At 38.0% G+C, this 12,531-nt stretch overlaps 1 protein-coding gene across 1 annotated transcript; it reads right to left on the reverse strand.

Annotated features, from left to right (window-relative positions):
- Positions 1–206: 206 nt before the first annotated feature.
- On the reverse strand, positions 207–617 carry LOC131050657 (uncharacterized). Its single transcript, XM_057984866.2, has one exon. The coding sequence runs from the start codon at positions 615–617 to the stop codon at positions 207–209; it is 411 nt and encodes a 136-aa protein (XP_057840849.1).
- Between the last annotated feature and the right edge of the window lie 11,914 nt (positions 618–12,531).

Raw genomic sequence — 12,531 nt, forward strand, 5'->3', positions numbered from 1 at the left:
TAGATTCCCAATGCCGCCTTTACTGTCACCAGTTTGCTCCATCCGGGTAATAATTAGGGGTTCATCATTTCCGATGTCTATACTTTCATCATGAATCCTTCCCATGTGGTAGTGGTGACTTAGCTTGCCCTTGATACGTGGCCGTCTAGGGTGGAAATTGGTAGGATCTCCGCACCAATTTAAAAAATACAAAAAGGTTTCCTTCCTTATTGAGCAGAAGGGGTTGTCCTTTCCTTGAAAAAGGCCTTTTCCTTTTCCAAGATTTCCTTAATGGTGATTGGCAGCAAATTGGAGTCTCTCCAGCATCGTAAGCCATTTTGTAGTCTTCCTTCAGCTGCCATGGAATCGGCTGCACTGTTTCCTTCTCTGAATATGTGGCATATAGTAAAGTCCTCCATTTTGACCAGAAAGCACCTGATGTCCATCAGAATAGGTTCCAATCTCCATCCTGCTGAAGTGTTTCCTTTGATAGAATCAATAATGATTTGAGAATCTCCTTCGATTTCGAGATGTTTTATTCCTATGGAGTTAGCCATTTTCAGACCCCAAACAAGGGCCATTCCTTCAACTTGAGTGACCGTATTGTCCCTTAGGTTGCCAGCATAGGCTGCAACCATGTTCCTAAGTGATAGTTCTGATACTTAATATAAATATAGATCCAATAGCCAACAAGATGAGAGGGGGGGGTGAATCATACAAACTTAATCATCCATAAAAGCATCAGATTCAACCTCGGTAACATATATCAGTCATATAATCAAAAAACTATCAAACATGCAAACTCAAAAGCATATGAACAATATAAACCTCATAACACCAGATTTAACGTGGAAACCCAAATAGGGAAAAACCACTGTGGGATTTCAGACCCACTAAGAAATATACTCTTCTAGAGTATGCTCGATTAAAAGCAAATCCTGTTAAAGATTACAAACAGATTGCTAGATGTGACCCGGTTAAGGGATTTCCCTCAGATCTGTTAGGATCTTCACTTTGTTATAAGTGACCTTGTCAAAGGATTTCAAACACTCATTCAAAATGTCACCTTGTTAGAGGATTTAAATATAAGACTGTTAAGTCCACTCGGTTAATAGATTTCCTGTCACTTTCACAAAATAACAGTAATGCAATCTATCTGCAACTTCGCATCTAAAATGCTAAAGCAGATTCCTATTTGTTCAATACAATCTAGACATAGAACTAATCTTGTCTATCTGCTGGGCATCAATACTCTGTTATTCTAACAGGTCTTCATCTTGTCTATCTGCGAGGCATCAATATTCTGTTATTCAAACAGGTCTTCAAGCTTCTATGCTTGGTAATCACTATGTAGCATCCCTATGCATACACTTGCCCGCATCCATTGTTTATCAATAGTTCCTTATTTATAAACAATCTTCTAACCGCTTAATCTCCTTGATCACATTTCTCATGATCAATCATAGCCATCAGATCTTCAATCTTGTCTAGGTTCATTGTATCTTTTCATCTGAAAATGTTTTACCCTGCCTTGGAACTTGCACAATCACCTTGGAACTTATGTTTGGGTAATAAGGTTCAATCTGAACTATAGATCTTCTTGCCGACTTTCCATTGCCTTAGATTCATTTAACAAACTTCTTTTATGGCTTGCCAATCATTGATCCACTCCAGCTCATTAGCATCTTTCATTAAATATCACATGTAAACATTTAATGCATTTTGTTATAACTTAGTTACAACTCGGTGAATACTAAACTTCACTTGGTAGACATTCTATCTTCATTAACCGACTGCGATAACCTTAGGGTTTACCAACTAGGTTCCTTAGGGTTTACTGACTAGGTTCTTTGCTTGATAACATAGTATAGTATTAACCTTTACATTTTACAACATATGTATGATGTTAAAACAATCTAAAACATCAAGATCTCATCATTGTCTGACTCGGTAGAGTTGCCCATTGAATAACTTATCCCCTTATTCATCATTTTCTTTCCTGTGTCTTTACCGACTTCTTATAATCTTCATATCATATTTCTTAATATATGGCAACATCACACTGAATTAGAAAATCAATTTCTTGACATCAATGACAAAATAATAATATCAAGATAGTAAAACATCTTTAATCAATTATGTCCATAATCATCAACAACCTTCTCAATATCCTTGTAATATTGCCAACAATCTCCCCCTTTGGCATTGATGGCAAAACCAATTGATTTGACCTTTAAAAAGTTTGGATTGCTGTGATTTTGAAATGCTGAAATGCTTTCCCCCATACATTGGACTTCTCTTTTGTTTTTAGTCTTTATTTCAATCCGTAGTCTTCTCTCAGTCTTCTCAGGTCTTCTCCCCTTTTGGTAGATCTTCTCCCCCTGGGTAGGTGTTCTCCTTCTTGGTCTTCTCCCCCTTTGACAATAATGTCAAAAAGAATAGAACTAAAACATAATTTCTTTCTGTAAGAAGTTATTTCCTGCTGTTATGTATCAACTGAGTCTTGGTCAGAGCATTTGTTTACAATTCCTGTTCCCTGTATCATTACTGTATTATCCCAGTATTATTTCCAATACACTTTTAGAAAAACATTCTGAAGTGTATCACTCCAGCATCAGCTCCCCAAAAGATATTCAATAGAGTCATCTAAGTGATGCTTTCACTGAACTCGGTCAGTGAGTAAAAGATAGGGTTAGGACCCCTAACTTACTTCTGAGATATTCAAAAGTGTCCTTTGGTAGTGGCTTGCTGAAGATATTAGCTATTTGCTCCTTTGTGTTGACATATTCCAACACCACTTTCTTCTCTTGAGCTTCTTCTCTAAGATAATGATATTTGATAGACATGTGCTTTGTCTTAGAGTGCATAACAGGGTTCTTTGAAATATTAATGGCACTAGTATTGTCACAAAATATAGTTACTGGCTCGGTAACTTTCTCATTTATACCTTCCAACAGTTGTTTGATCCATGCAATGTTGGTACAATCCAGTGTTGTTGCAACATATTCAGCTTCGACTGTTGACTAAGAAACACATCCTTGTTTCTTGCTAAGCCAACTCACTAGTCTTTCTCCTAAGAAGAAAGCTCCTCCACTTGTGCTTTTTTTGTCATCAATGTTGCCTACCCAATCAGCATCAATATAAACTTTTAGATCAAAATCATTTCCTTTCTGATATACTAAGCCATAATCTTCAGTGCCTTTCAAGTATTTGAAAATTCTTTTGATTATTGTCATGTGTATTTCCTTAGGATCTGCAGAGAATCTTGCAACAATACCTACTGCATGTACTATATCTGGTCTGCTGTAAACAACATATTGTAGTTTTCCAATCATGGATCAGTAGAGTGTCTCATCAACAGATGCAGATTCATCATTCTTTGATAGTTTGCAGTTGGAAGTCATAGGAGTACTTACTGGCTTTGAATCCTCCATTCCAAATTTCTTCAAGATTTCCTTTATGTATTTGGATTGAGTAATGAAAATCTCATTTTTCATTTGCAGTATCTATAAACCTATAAAATAATTTATCTCGCCGATTAATGACATCTCAAATTCTTTGCTCATTTCATTTCCAAAGTTCTTGCATAAAGAGTCATTTCCACAAAATATAATATCATCAACAAATATGGCTGAGATTAGTATTCCATTTTCATCATCCTTCATGTACATGTTGTTGTTCTCACTTGTCCTTATAAAATCAATCTTAATCAAATAAGAGTGCAATCTTTCATACCATGCTCTAGGTGCTTGTTTCAGACCATATAAAGCTTTGTTCAATTTACATACCTGATCTTTATTATTGTCATCAACAAATCCTTCAGGTTGTTCAATGAAAACTTCTTCTTCTAATATTCCATTCAAAAATGCAGATTTGACATCCATTTGATATACCTTGAAGTTCTTGAAAGCAACATATGCCAACAATGTTCTAACTCCTTCAAGTCTAGCAATAGGTGCAAAAGTCTCACCATAATCAATTCCTTCTTCTTGGGCATAACCTTTGCAAACCAATCTTGCTTTGTTCCGAATGACCTCACCTTTCTCATTTAGCTTGTTTCTGAAGATCCACTTTGTATCGATTACATTTTTTTCCTTCGGTCTTGGGACCAGTGTCCATGTGTCATTCTTCTTGATTTGATCAATCTCTTCAGTCATAGCATTTATCCAATCTTCACTGTTAAATGCCTCTTTCACTATTCTCGGTTCAAATTCAGATATCAAACATGTGTTCTGTCTCAGTTTGTTCCTTGTCATCACTAGATCATCCTTATCTCCTACAATTTGACTTGGTGCATGGTGTCTTCTGACATACTTGGCTAATACAAGCTTAGTAGGCTCTATATGATCTTCTTCATTACTCGGTAACTGGATATTTTCTTCATTTTCTTCAACAGTGATCTCGGTAGGACTTCTCGGTTGTGCATAGACAAATTCATCATTGTCTTTCGGTTCTTTGAAATTCCTTTCATCAGTTCTTTCTGCAAATTCATCAATTTTCACATTTGCACTTTCTACTATTTTGTTAGATGATTTGATCAGACATTTAAATGCTTTGCTTCTAGAAGAATATCCTAGAAATGTTCCTTCTTCACTTTTCTGATCAAACTTGCCATTTCTATCATCTTTATGAACATAGCATTTACTTCCAAAGATCTTAAAATAACTTACATTAGGTTTCTTGCCATACCAGATTTCATAAGGTGTCTTCAAAGTACCTTTCTTCAATTGAACTCGGTTCAAGGTGTAAACAACTATGCTTATTGCTTCTCTCCAAAATGTTTGTGGAACCTTCTTCTCAATCATCAGTGTTCTAGCATAATCCACAATAGATCTATTTCTTCTTTCAGCTATTCCATTATGTTGTGGAGTTCTCGGTGCAGAGACTTGTCTTTTAATACCATGATCATTACAAAATAGGTTGAACTCATCAGATGTGAACTCTCCTCCTCTATCTGATCTAAGACATTTCAGTTGTCTTCCTATTTCATTTTCAACTCTAGCCTTGTACCACTTAAACATTTGAAAAGCTTCTGATTTTTGTTTTAAAAACATTACTGACATCATCCTTGAATAATCATCCACAAATAATATGAGATACTTATCACCATAATAACTTTGAACTTTCATAGGACCACAAAGATCAGTGTGCACAAGATCTAAAATTCCCTTAGAAGTGTAGGACTTACTTGTAAAGCTGGATCTTGTCATCTTACCCATCTAGCATCCTCGGCACATAGCATTCTCAGGTTTTTCAAGACTCGGTAAACCTCTTACTTTGTGCTTCTTGCTTATCTTGATCAGATTATCAAAATTAACATGACAAAACATTTTATGCCATAACTAGGTATTATCAATCTTTGCATGCAAACACTTATTGTGAGTTGAGTCAAGGTTAAATGTATTACCTTTTGTTTGTGTCCCGGTAGTAGCTAACTTTCCATTCTTGTCATGAACTTTGACAATTCCTTTCTGAAATTCTATTTGGTACAACCTGTGTTGTTTAGCTATGCTACACTCAACAAATTATATTTCAAACCTTCAACCCAATAAACATCATTTCATCTTGCTTTATCAAGAAGTGTTATGGATCCTTTACCTCTTACCGGACATGGTGCATCATTACCAAATCTAACATAGCCTCCATCATAATCTTCTGACATAACAAATTTGTGTTTATCTCCTGTCATATGATGTGAACATCCACTATCTATAATCCAAGAATCATTAGTGTTTATGTGAGATATTAGGGATTTTTCTTCATACCTTTCTTCATCTGATCCATCCTTGATAGCCACATAAATAAATTCCTCTGTATCAGTCTCATTTGATTTATCATCTTCAGATTCCTCATCAGCAATTAAGCATGTATTTCTTCTTCTGAAGTCTCGGTGTCCTCTGTAATGATTATCTTTCTATCTGTCATCTTGGTAATCTCTCTTTTCAATGAAATCTTTGTCAGGATAGTTAGAAGCCATATGTCCAATCTTATCATAATTGAAACATTTCAAAGGTAGTTTTCCTTTATACTTACCTTTGCCTCTCGGTAACCTTTTGGCCAATAGTGCTCAAACTCTTCTTGCTTTTTTATTTCTTCATACAGTTTGTGTACCTCCTCCATGTTCTTCCGAAATCTTTCACTTGCTCCACTGTGATCTCCTTCAGAGTACTTATACTTTCTTTCATTGTAATCATTAGATTCATTCAGATGAAAAGAACTAAATACAGATTCAACTTTATTTACCGATGACCCACTATTATCAAAATTACTTAATTGAAATGCATGTAGCTTACCAATAGTAGCATCCAAGGAAACTGGCATATTAGGTACAGACCTCATTTCATTGATTGTAGAGACTCAGATTGCATAGGTAGGTAAAAGGGTTCTTAACAACTTACTTGTCACATCCTTTTCTTCAATAGTTCCTCCTGTTCCTTTGATTTGATTTACAATCTCCTTTAGTCTTGTACTGTATTGGGTTATGTTCTCACCTTCATTCATCCTCATAGATTCAAGTTGTCCTCTTAGACTATCAACTTTTTCTCTTTGAACATGTTCATCTCCTCCATATATAGATATGAGCTTAGTCCACATTGCCTTTGCATCATTGCACCCTTCTAGATCATTAAACTTAGAATCGGTCAATCCAGATGTTATTTCAATCATTGCTTGAATATGTTCTTGCTTCACCTTTATCTCTTCCATAGTCAATGGATAGGTGCTCGGTGCAACAAAATCATTCTCTAGATAGTATATAGCATATTATCCAACTCCTGATAGATGTAGCTTCATCCTTTTCTACCATGTAGAGAAACTTGACTTATTCGGCTTAGGTGCATCCCTCTTATACATCTTTGGATCTTTAACTCAAGTGCCTTTAAACTTTCCTTTCAAAGTCCAAAGCTCTGATGCCAATTGATAGTTCTGATACTTAATATAAGTATAGATCCAATAGCCAACAAGATGAGAGGGGGGGGGTGAATCATACAAACTTAATCATCCATAAAAAACATTAGATTCAACCTCGGTAACATATATCAGTCATATAATCAAAAAAATTGTCAAACATGCAAACTTAAAAGCATATGAACAATATAAACCTCATAACACTAGATTTAATGTGGAAACCCAAATAGGGAAAAACCTCTATGGGATTTCGGACCCACTAAGAAATATACTCTTCTAGAGTATGCTCGGTTAAAAGCAAATCCTATTAAAGATTACAAAAACATTGCTAGATGTGACCTGGTTAAGGGATTTCCCTCAGATCTGCTAGGATCTTCACTTTGTTAGAAATGACCTTGTCAAAGGATTTTAAACACTCAATCAGAATGTCACCTTGTTAGAGGATTTACATATAAGACTGTTAAGTCCACTCGGTTAAGAGATTTACTATCACTTTCACAAAATAACAATAATACAATCTATTTGCAACTTCACATCTGAAATGCTAAAGCAGATTCCTATTTGTTCAATACAATCTAGACATAGAACTAATCTTTTCTATCTGCTGGGCATCAATACTCTGCTATTCTAACAGGTCTTCAAGCTTCTATGCTCAGTAATCACTATGTAGCATCCCTGTGCATACACTTGTCTGCATCCATTGTTTATCAACAGTTCCTTATTTATAAACAACCTTCTAACCACTTAATCTCCTTGATCACATTTTCCATGATCAATCATAGCCAGCAAATCTTCAATCTTGTCCAGGTTCATTGTATCTTTCGATCTGAAAATGTTTTACCCCACCTTGGAACTTGCACAATCACCTTGGAACTTGTGTTAGGGTAATGTGGTTCAATCTAAGCTATAGATCTTCTTGCCAACTTTCCATTACCTTAGATTCATTTAAAAAACTTCTTTTACGGCTTGCCAATCATTGATCCGCTCCAGCTCATCAACATCTTTCATTAAATATCACATGTAAACATTTAATGCATTATGCTATAGCTTAGTTACAACTCAGTGAATACTAAACTTCACTCGATAGACATTCTGTCTTCATTAACCGACTGCGATAACCTTAGGGTTTACCGACTAGGTTCCTTAGGGTTTACCGACTAGGTTCTTTGCTTGATAACATAGTATAATATTAACCTTTACAATTTATAACATATGTATGATGTTAAAACAATCTAAAACATCAAGATCTCATCATTGTTTGACTCGGTAGAGTTGCCCATTGAATAACTTATCCCCCTATTCATCATATTCTTTCCTGTGTCTTTACTGACTTCTTTATAATCTTCATATCATATTTCTTAAGATATGGCAACATCATACTGAATTAGAAAATCAATTTCTTGACATCAATGACAAAATAATAATATCAAGATAGTAAAACATCTTTAATCAATTATGTCCATAATCATCAACAACCTTCTCAATATCCTTGTAATATTGCCAACACCCAAGATGATCCCTTATGACTCCACCACCAGCCTGACAATTGCATTGAGCAAAGCCATCAAAATTTAGTTTGAACCAGTGAAGTCTAGGGGTTGACCATCTAGTCATCCATCTCTCATTCTTGGTACTATTGTTGACATGGTCAAAGCAAGGGGGGAGCTTCCAGCAATTAATGATCTTCTTGTCCACCTCATCAAGAGGATAGGGGGGATTTTCCATTTTGTGACTTCTAAATTTTCCTTAATCATCTTAAAGCAGATGTGAGCCACAGAGTCCGGGGGGGTCTCAGTGTCTCTGAAAATTCTGTTATTTCTTTCTTTCCATAAGGCCCAGTAGATGTGCAGTGGGATTTGTTTCTAGAGTTGAATGATGAGGGGATGATGGGAGGGGGGGTCCAATTGAAAGCAAAGTTTTTTATATTCTTCTAAAAGACCTAGCTGAGACCGTATTTCTGAAGGGTGATAGACCATATATGAGCTATAAAGGGATAGAGAACAAAAAGGTGGTTGATAGATTCCTCATCAACTTTGCACAAGTTGCATCTATTCGGGAGGTGGAATCCCCTTTTTTTCAGGTTATCAAGCATAAGGGTTTTACCATGCATGAGGGCCTACCCGAAAAAATTAATTTTAGGGATTAGTTGAGGGTTCCAGACTTTCTTCTAGCATTCTGCATCCACAGGGTGCTTGAGGAGCTGATTGTAAGCAGATTTGATCGAGAAATCGCCAGATTGTGTTTCTTTCCAGATGAAGGAATCTTCAATCGAGACCAAGGGGATTCTCATTTTTGACAATATGAGTTGCAGATCCTGAGCCAAGGGGACCAAATTGGGTCTTTTGCAGCCTATGGTAACAATGTCCTTCCATCCCTTTCCTGGGACCAAATAATCCTCAGCAAAAACCCCCAGGATACCTTTAAGGTGATTCATGATTTGATGGAAGCGAGTGTTGGCCAAGGGCCTGGCCTCCATCCAAAAATCCTCCCAGAATATAACCTTTTTACCATCTCCCAGCTACCACTTCAGACCCTCTCTGACCATCACTCTGTTCTTCAGGATAGTGTTTCACAGCTTAGAGCCTTGGGGGAGACCAGTTGTATTCAAATTGTAAAAGAAATGCTCCCGATCCAAGTACTTAGCTTTGATGATGTTGCACCAATTCGCCTCACCCTTAGCTAGGGTCCATCCAATCTTGGCAATAAGCAACTTATTAAGGGCATTAATCTTTCTTATGCCAAAACCTCCTAGAGATTTGGGTAGACACACAGTATCCCATTTGACTAGAGCAAGGCATTTTTTTTCCTCTAGGCTAGTCCATAAAAAAATTCTTTGGATTTTTTCAATTTTTTCTCTAATGGTCCCTAAAATTTTAAACATGGAGAGGAAGTACACCAGAATTCCCTGGAGGGAGGCTGCAAGAAGCTAGAGTTTCCCCGCACTATTGAGGAACTTCCCTTTCCATCCCACAAGTTTTTTCTGCATTCGTTCCAGGATAGAGTTCCAGAAAGTGGAGGTAACTTCCCTAACCATGAGGGGGAGACCCAGGTAGGTCCCTGAGACAACTTCCACTTTGCATCCGAGGATGGAGAGAATTTTGAGTTGGAGGTCATTTGGAGTGTTGAAGAAGTAGAGATTTCTCTTCTCATAGTTGATGCATTGTCCCGACGCCTCGGCATAGTTCACCAGAAGGATCTTCCATCCTTTAGCCTCCATGATAGTAGACCTACCAAAGAGGAAAGTGTCATCAATGAACTATTGAATATTAGAGGGGGGGAGCGTGGAGGTAGCTTTGAATCCTTGGAGTCTACCATTGGTGACCAGGTGGGTCACATTTCTGCTTAAGACTTCAGTAATCATGATAAATAGGTAAGGGGATAGAGGATCACCCTGCCAGATACCCTTCTTAGCTTTGAAGCATCCCCTAGGAGTCCCATTAATCAGAATAGAGAATTGAACCATGGTCACACATTCTCGAATCATATTCACCATTTTTTGGTTAAACCCCAGTTTTAGAAGCAATTTGAAAAGAAACTCCCAATTAACCTTGTCATAAGCTTTTGATATATCAAGTTTAAAGGCCATACCTGGCAGTTTTCTCCTATCCATGGAGTGGATTATCTCATGAGTTGCAATTGCAGCATCTAAAATTTGTCATCCCAGGATGAAGCCTTTCTGAGACGGACTGATGAAAGTTTCTAAGGATTTAATCCTATTCACAAGGACCTTGGAGAGAATCTTATAGATGGTATTGCAGAGGCTTATGGGCTGATACTCCTTCAAGGAGCTGGGCGTAGTGGTCTTGGGGATGAGGACAATGAAGGTTTTGTTGACCTTTTTCAGCAGTCTCCCCATTTTGAAGAAGTCTTGAACAACTTTGGTGACATTGTAATTGACAATGTCCCAAAAATCCTGGAAGAACATCGGGGGGAAACCATCCGGGCCCAGTGTCTTGTGGGCTCCCATAGAAAAGAAGGCCCTGTGGACTTCATCAGTTGAGATGGGTGCCAAGAGTTGTCAATTATCATCCTCATTGATGGCCATCGACAACTTACTAACCAGGCAGTCCTGGAGTGGATAAAACCTTCCACCATCCACATACAGTCTGGTGAAAAATTCCACCACCTTCTATCCAAGCAGAGAGTCCTCCGAGATCTCCTGGCCAGTGTCATCCTTAATGTTTTTGATATAGTTCCTCATCTTGTGGATTGAAGCCAATTTGTGGAAGAAGGTTGAATTTATGTCCCCTTCTTTCAACCACTGGATCTTGGATCTTTTCTTCCAATACACTTCTTCCCTGGAGAGGGTATCTTTCCAGCTCTTGTGGCAATTTTCCTCTTCCTTCAAGATGGGGTCCAGAGGGTTACTGATAGCCATAATATTCTGGAGTTGTTCTAGTCTGGCTCCCAGGGCCTTCTTTCTTTTGAAGATATCTCCAAAAGTGGTCTTATTCCATCCTTTGACTTCCCTACTAATTAACTTTAATTTCTCTATAATTCTAAACATGGCAGTCCCTTGGATCGGGGTGGTCCACCAGCATCGAACCATTTCCCTAAAGTTCAGGTGGGAAGCCCACATGATCTCACAGCGAAAGTGGGGGGGACCCTGGTAGGGTCTATCTTTCCAATGGAGAAGAAGGGGGTTGTGGTCAGACGCAATCCTTGGGAGGGTTTTCAGGTAAGAGCTATTTCCAATATCCCAATTGGTGGAAATCAAGAATCTATCCAGCCCAACTTGAATAAGATGTTTGCCTTTCCTATAATTTGACCAAGTGAAGGGGGCACCCTGCAGATCAATATCCATGAGGCTTGTAACATTGATGAAACTAGCTAGGTCGCCCATGTTGTCAGAGAAATCTTCTAAGCCACCACATTTTTTAGATGGATAGAGGGGGGACTTAAAGTATCCCACAAGAAAAAACTTGTCATCCTGGTTAGTCATAATGATTTTAGACATATCCTCCCATAGGATCTGTCTCCCCGATCTTGAGTTGGGAGCATAGATATTGAACATCTGCCAACATTGTTCCCCACAATGAAGGGAAACTGCTAGGAAATTTTGGGAGCTAGCGAGAAATGTGCCTTTCATTTTAGTGGGGTCCCAGAGGGTAGCAATACCCCTAGAAGCACCCAAGGCCTCAACATATAGGTAATTTGCTCCAGGCCAAATTTTACCAGCAACCGCAACAAAAGTTTGAAAGGGCATCTTTACTTCTTGAATGAGGCAAATGTCAATTTTCATATAAAAAATGAGTTGTTTTATGGCGAACTACTTCTGGGGGCTGTTCAGACGCCTTATGTTCCAAGAGAGGAACTTCATTTCTTGCTTTTGTTAAGTCCATCCAAGGTTAGTTGTTTGCCCTTTGCAATGTCCCTTGCCATGACCTTGTGCCTCAAAACTCTTTTTGAGGGTCTGCCTACTTTTTTTTTGTTACCCACCACATCTGCTTTCTTGGCCTTGGTTTTCTTCTTCTGGGTTACCCATTCTTCATTATCCACCTAGGGGGAGCCCAGGGGGGACACTTTCGGTGGAGTTACCTCAGAATTTCCAAGGCGTGCATGTCTATCCCCTGTTATAGGGGAGAGAGGGGTTGAAGGGGTGGGTAGGCAATTTTCAGTCATAAGAGTCTTGGCCAAGGCCGAGAT

Source organism: Cryptomeria japonica, chromosome 9 (assembly GCF_030272615.1).
Source record: "Cryptomeria japonica chromosome 9, Sugi_1.0, whole genome shotgun sequence".
NCBI classification, from domain to species: Eukaryota; Viridiplantae; Streptophyta; class Pinopsida; order Cupressales; family Cupressaceae; genus Cryptomeria; species Cryptomeria japonica.

Bases quoted from the DNA above. Each gene is read 5' to 3' on its own strand.
- LOC131050657 (XM_057984866.2), bottom strand. From the start codon at position 617: ATGGTTGCAGCCTATGCTGGCAACCTAAGGGACAATACGGTCACTCAA.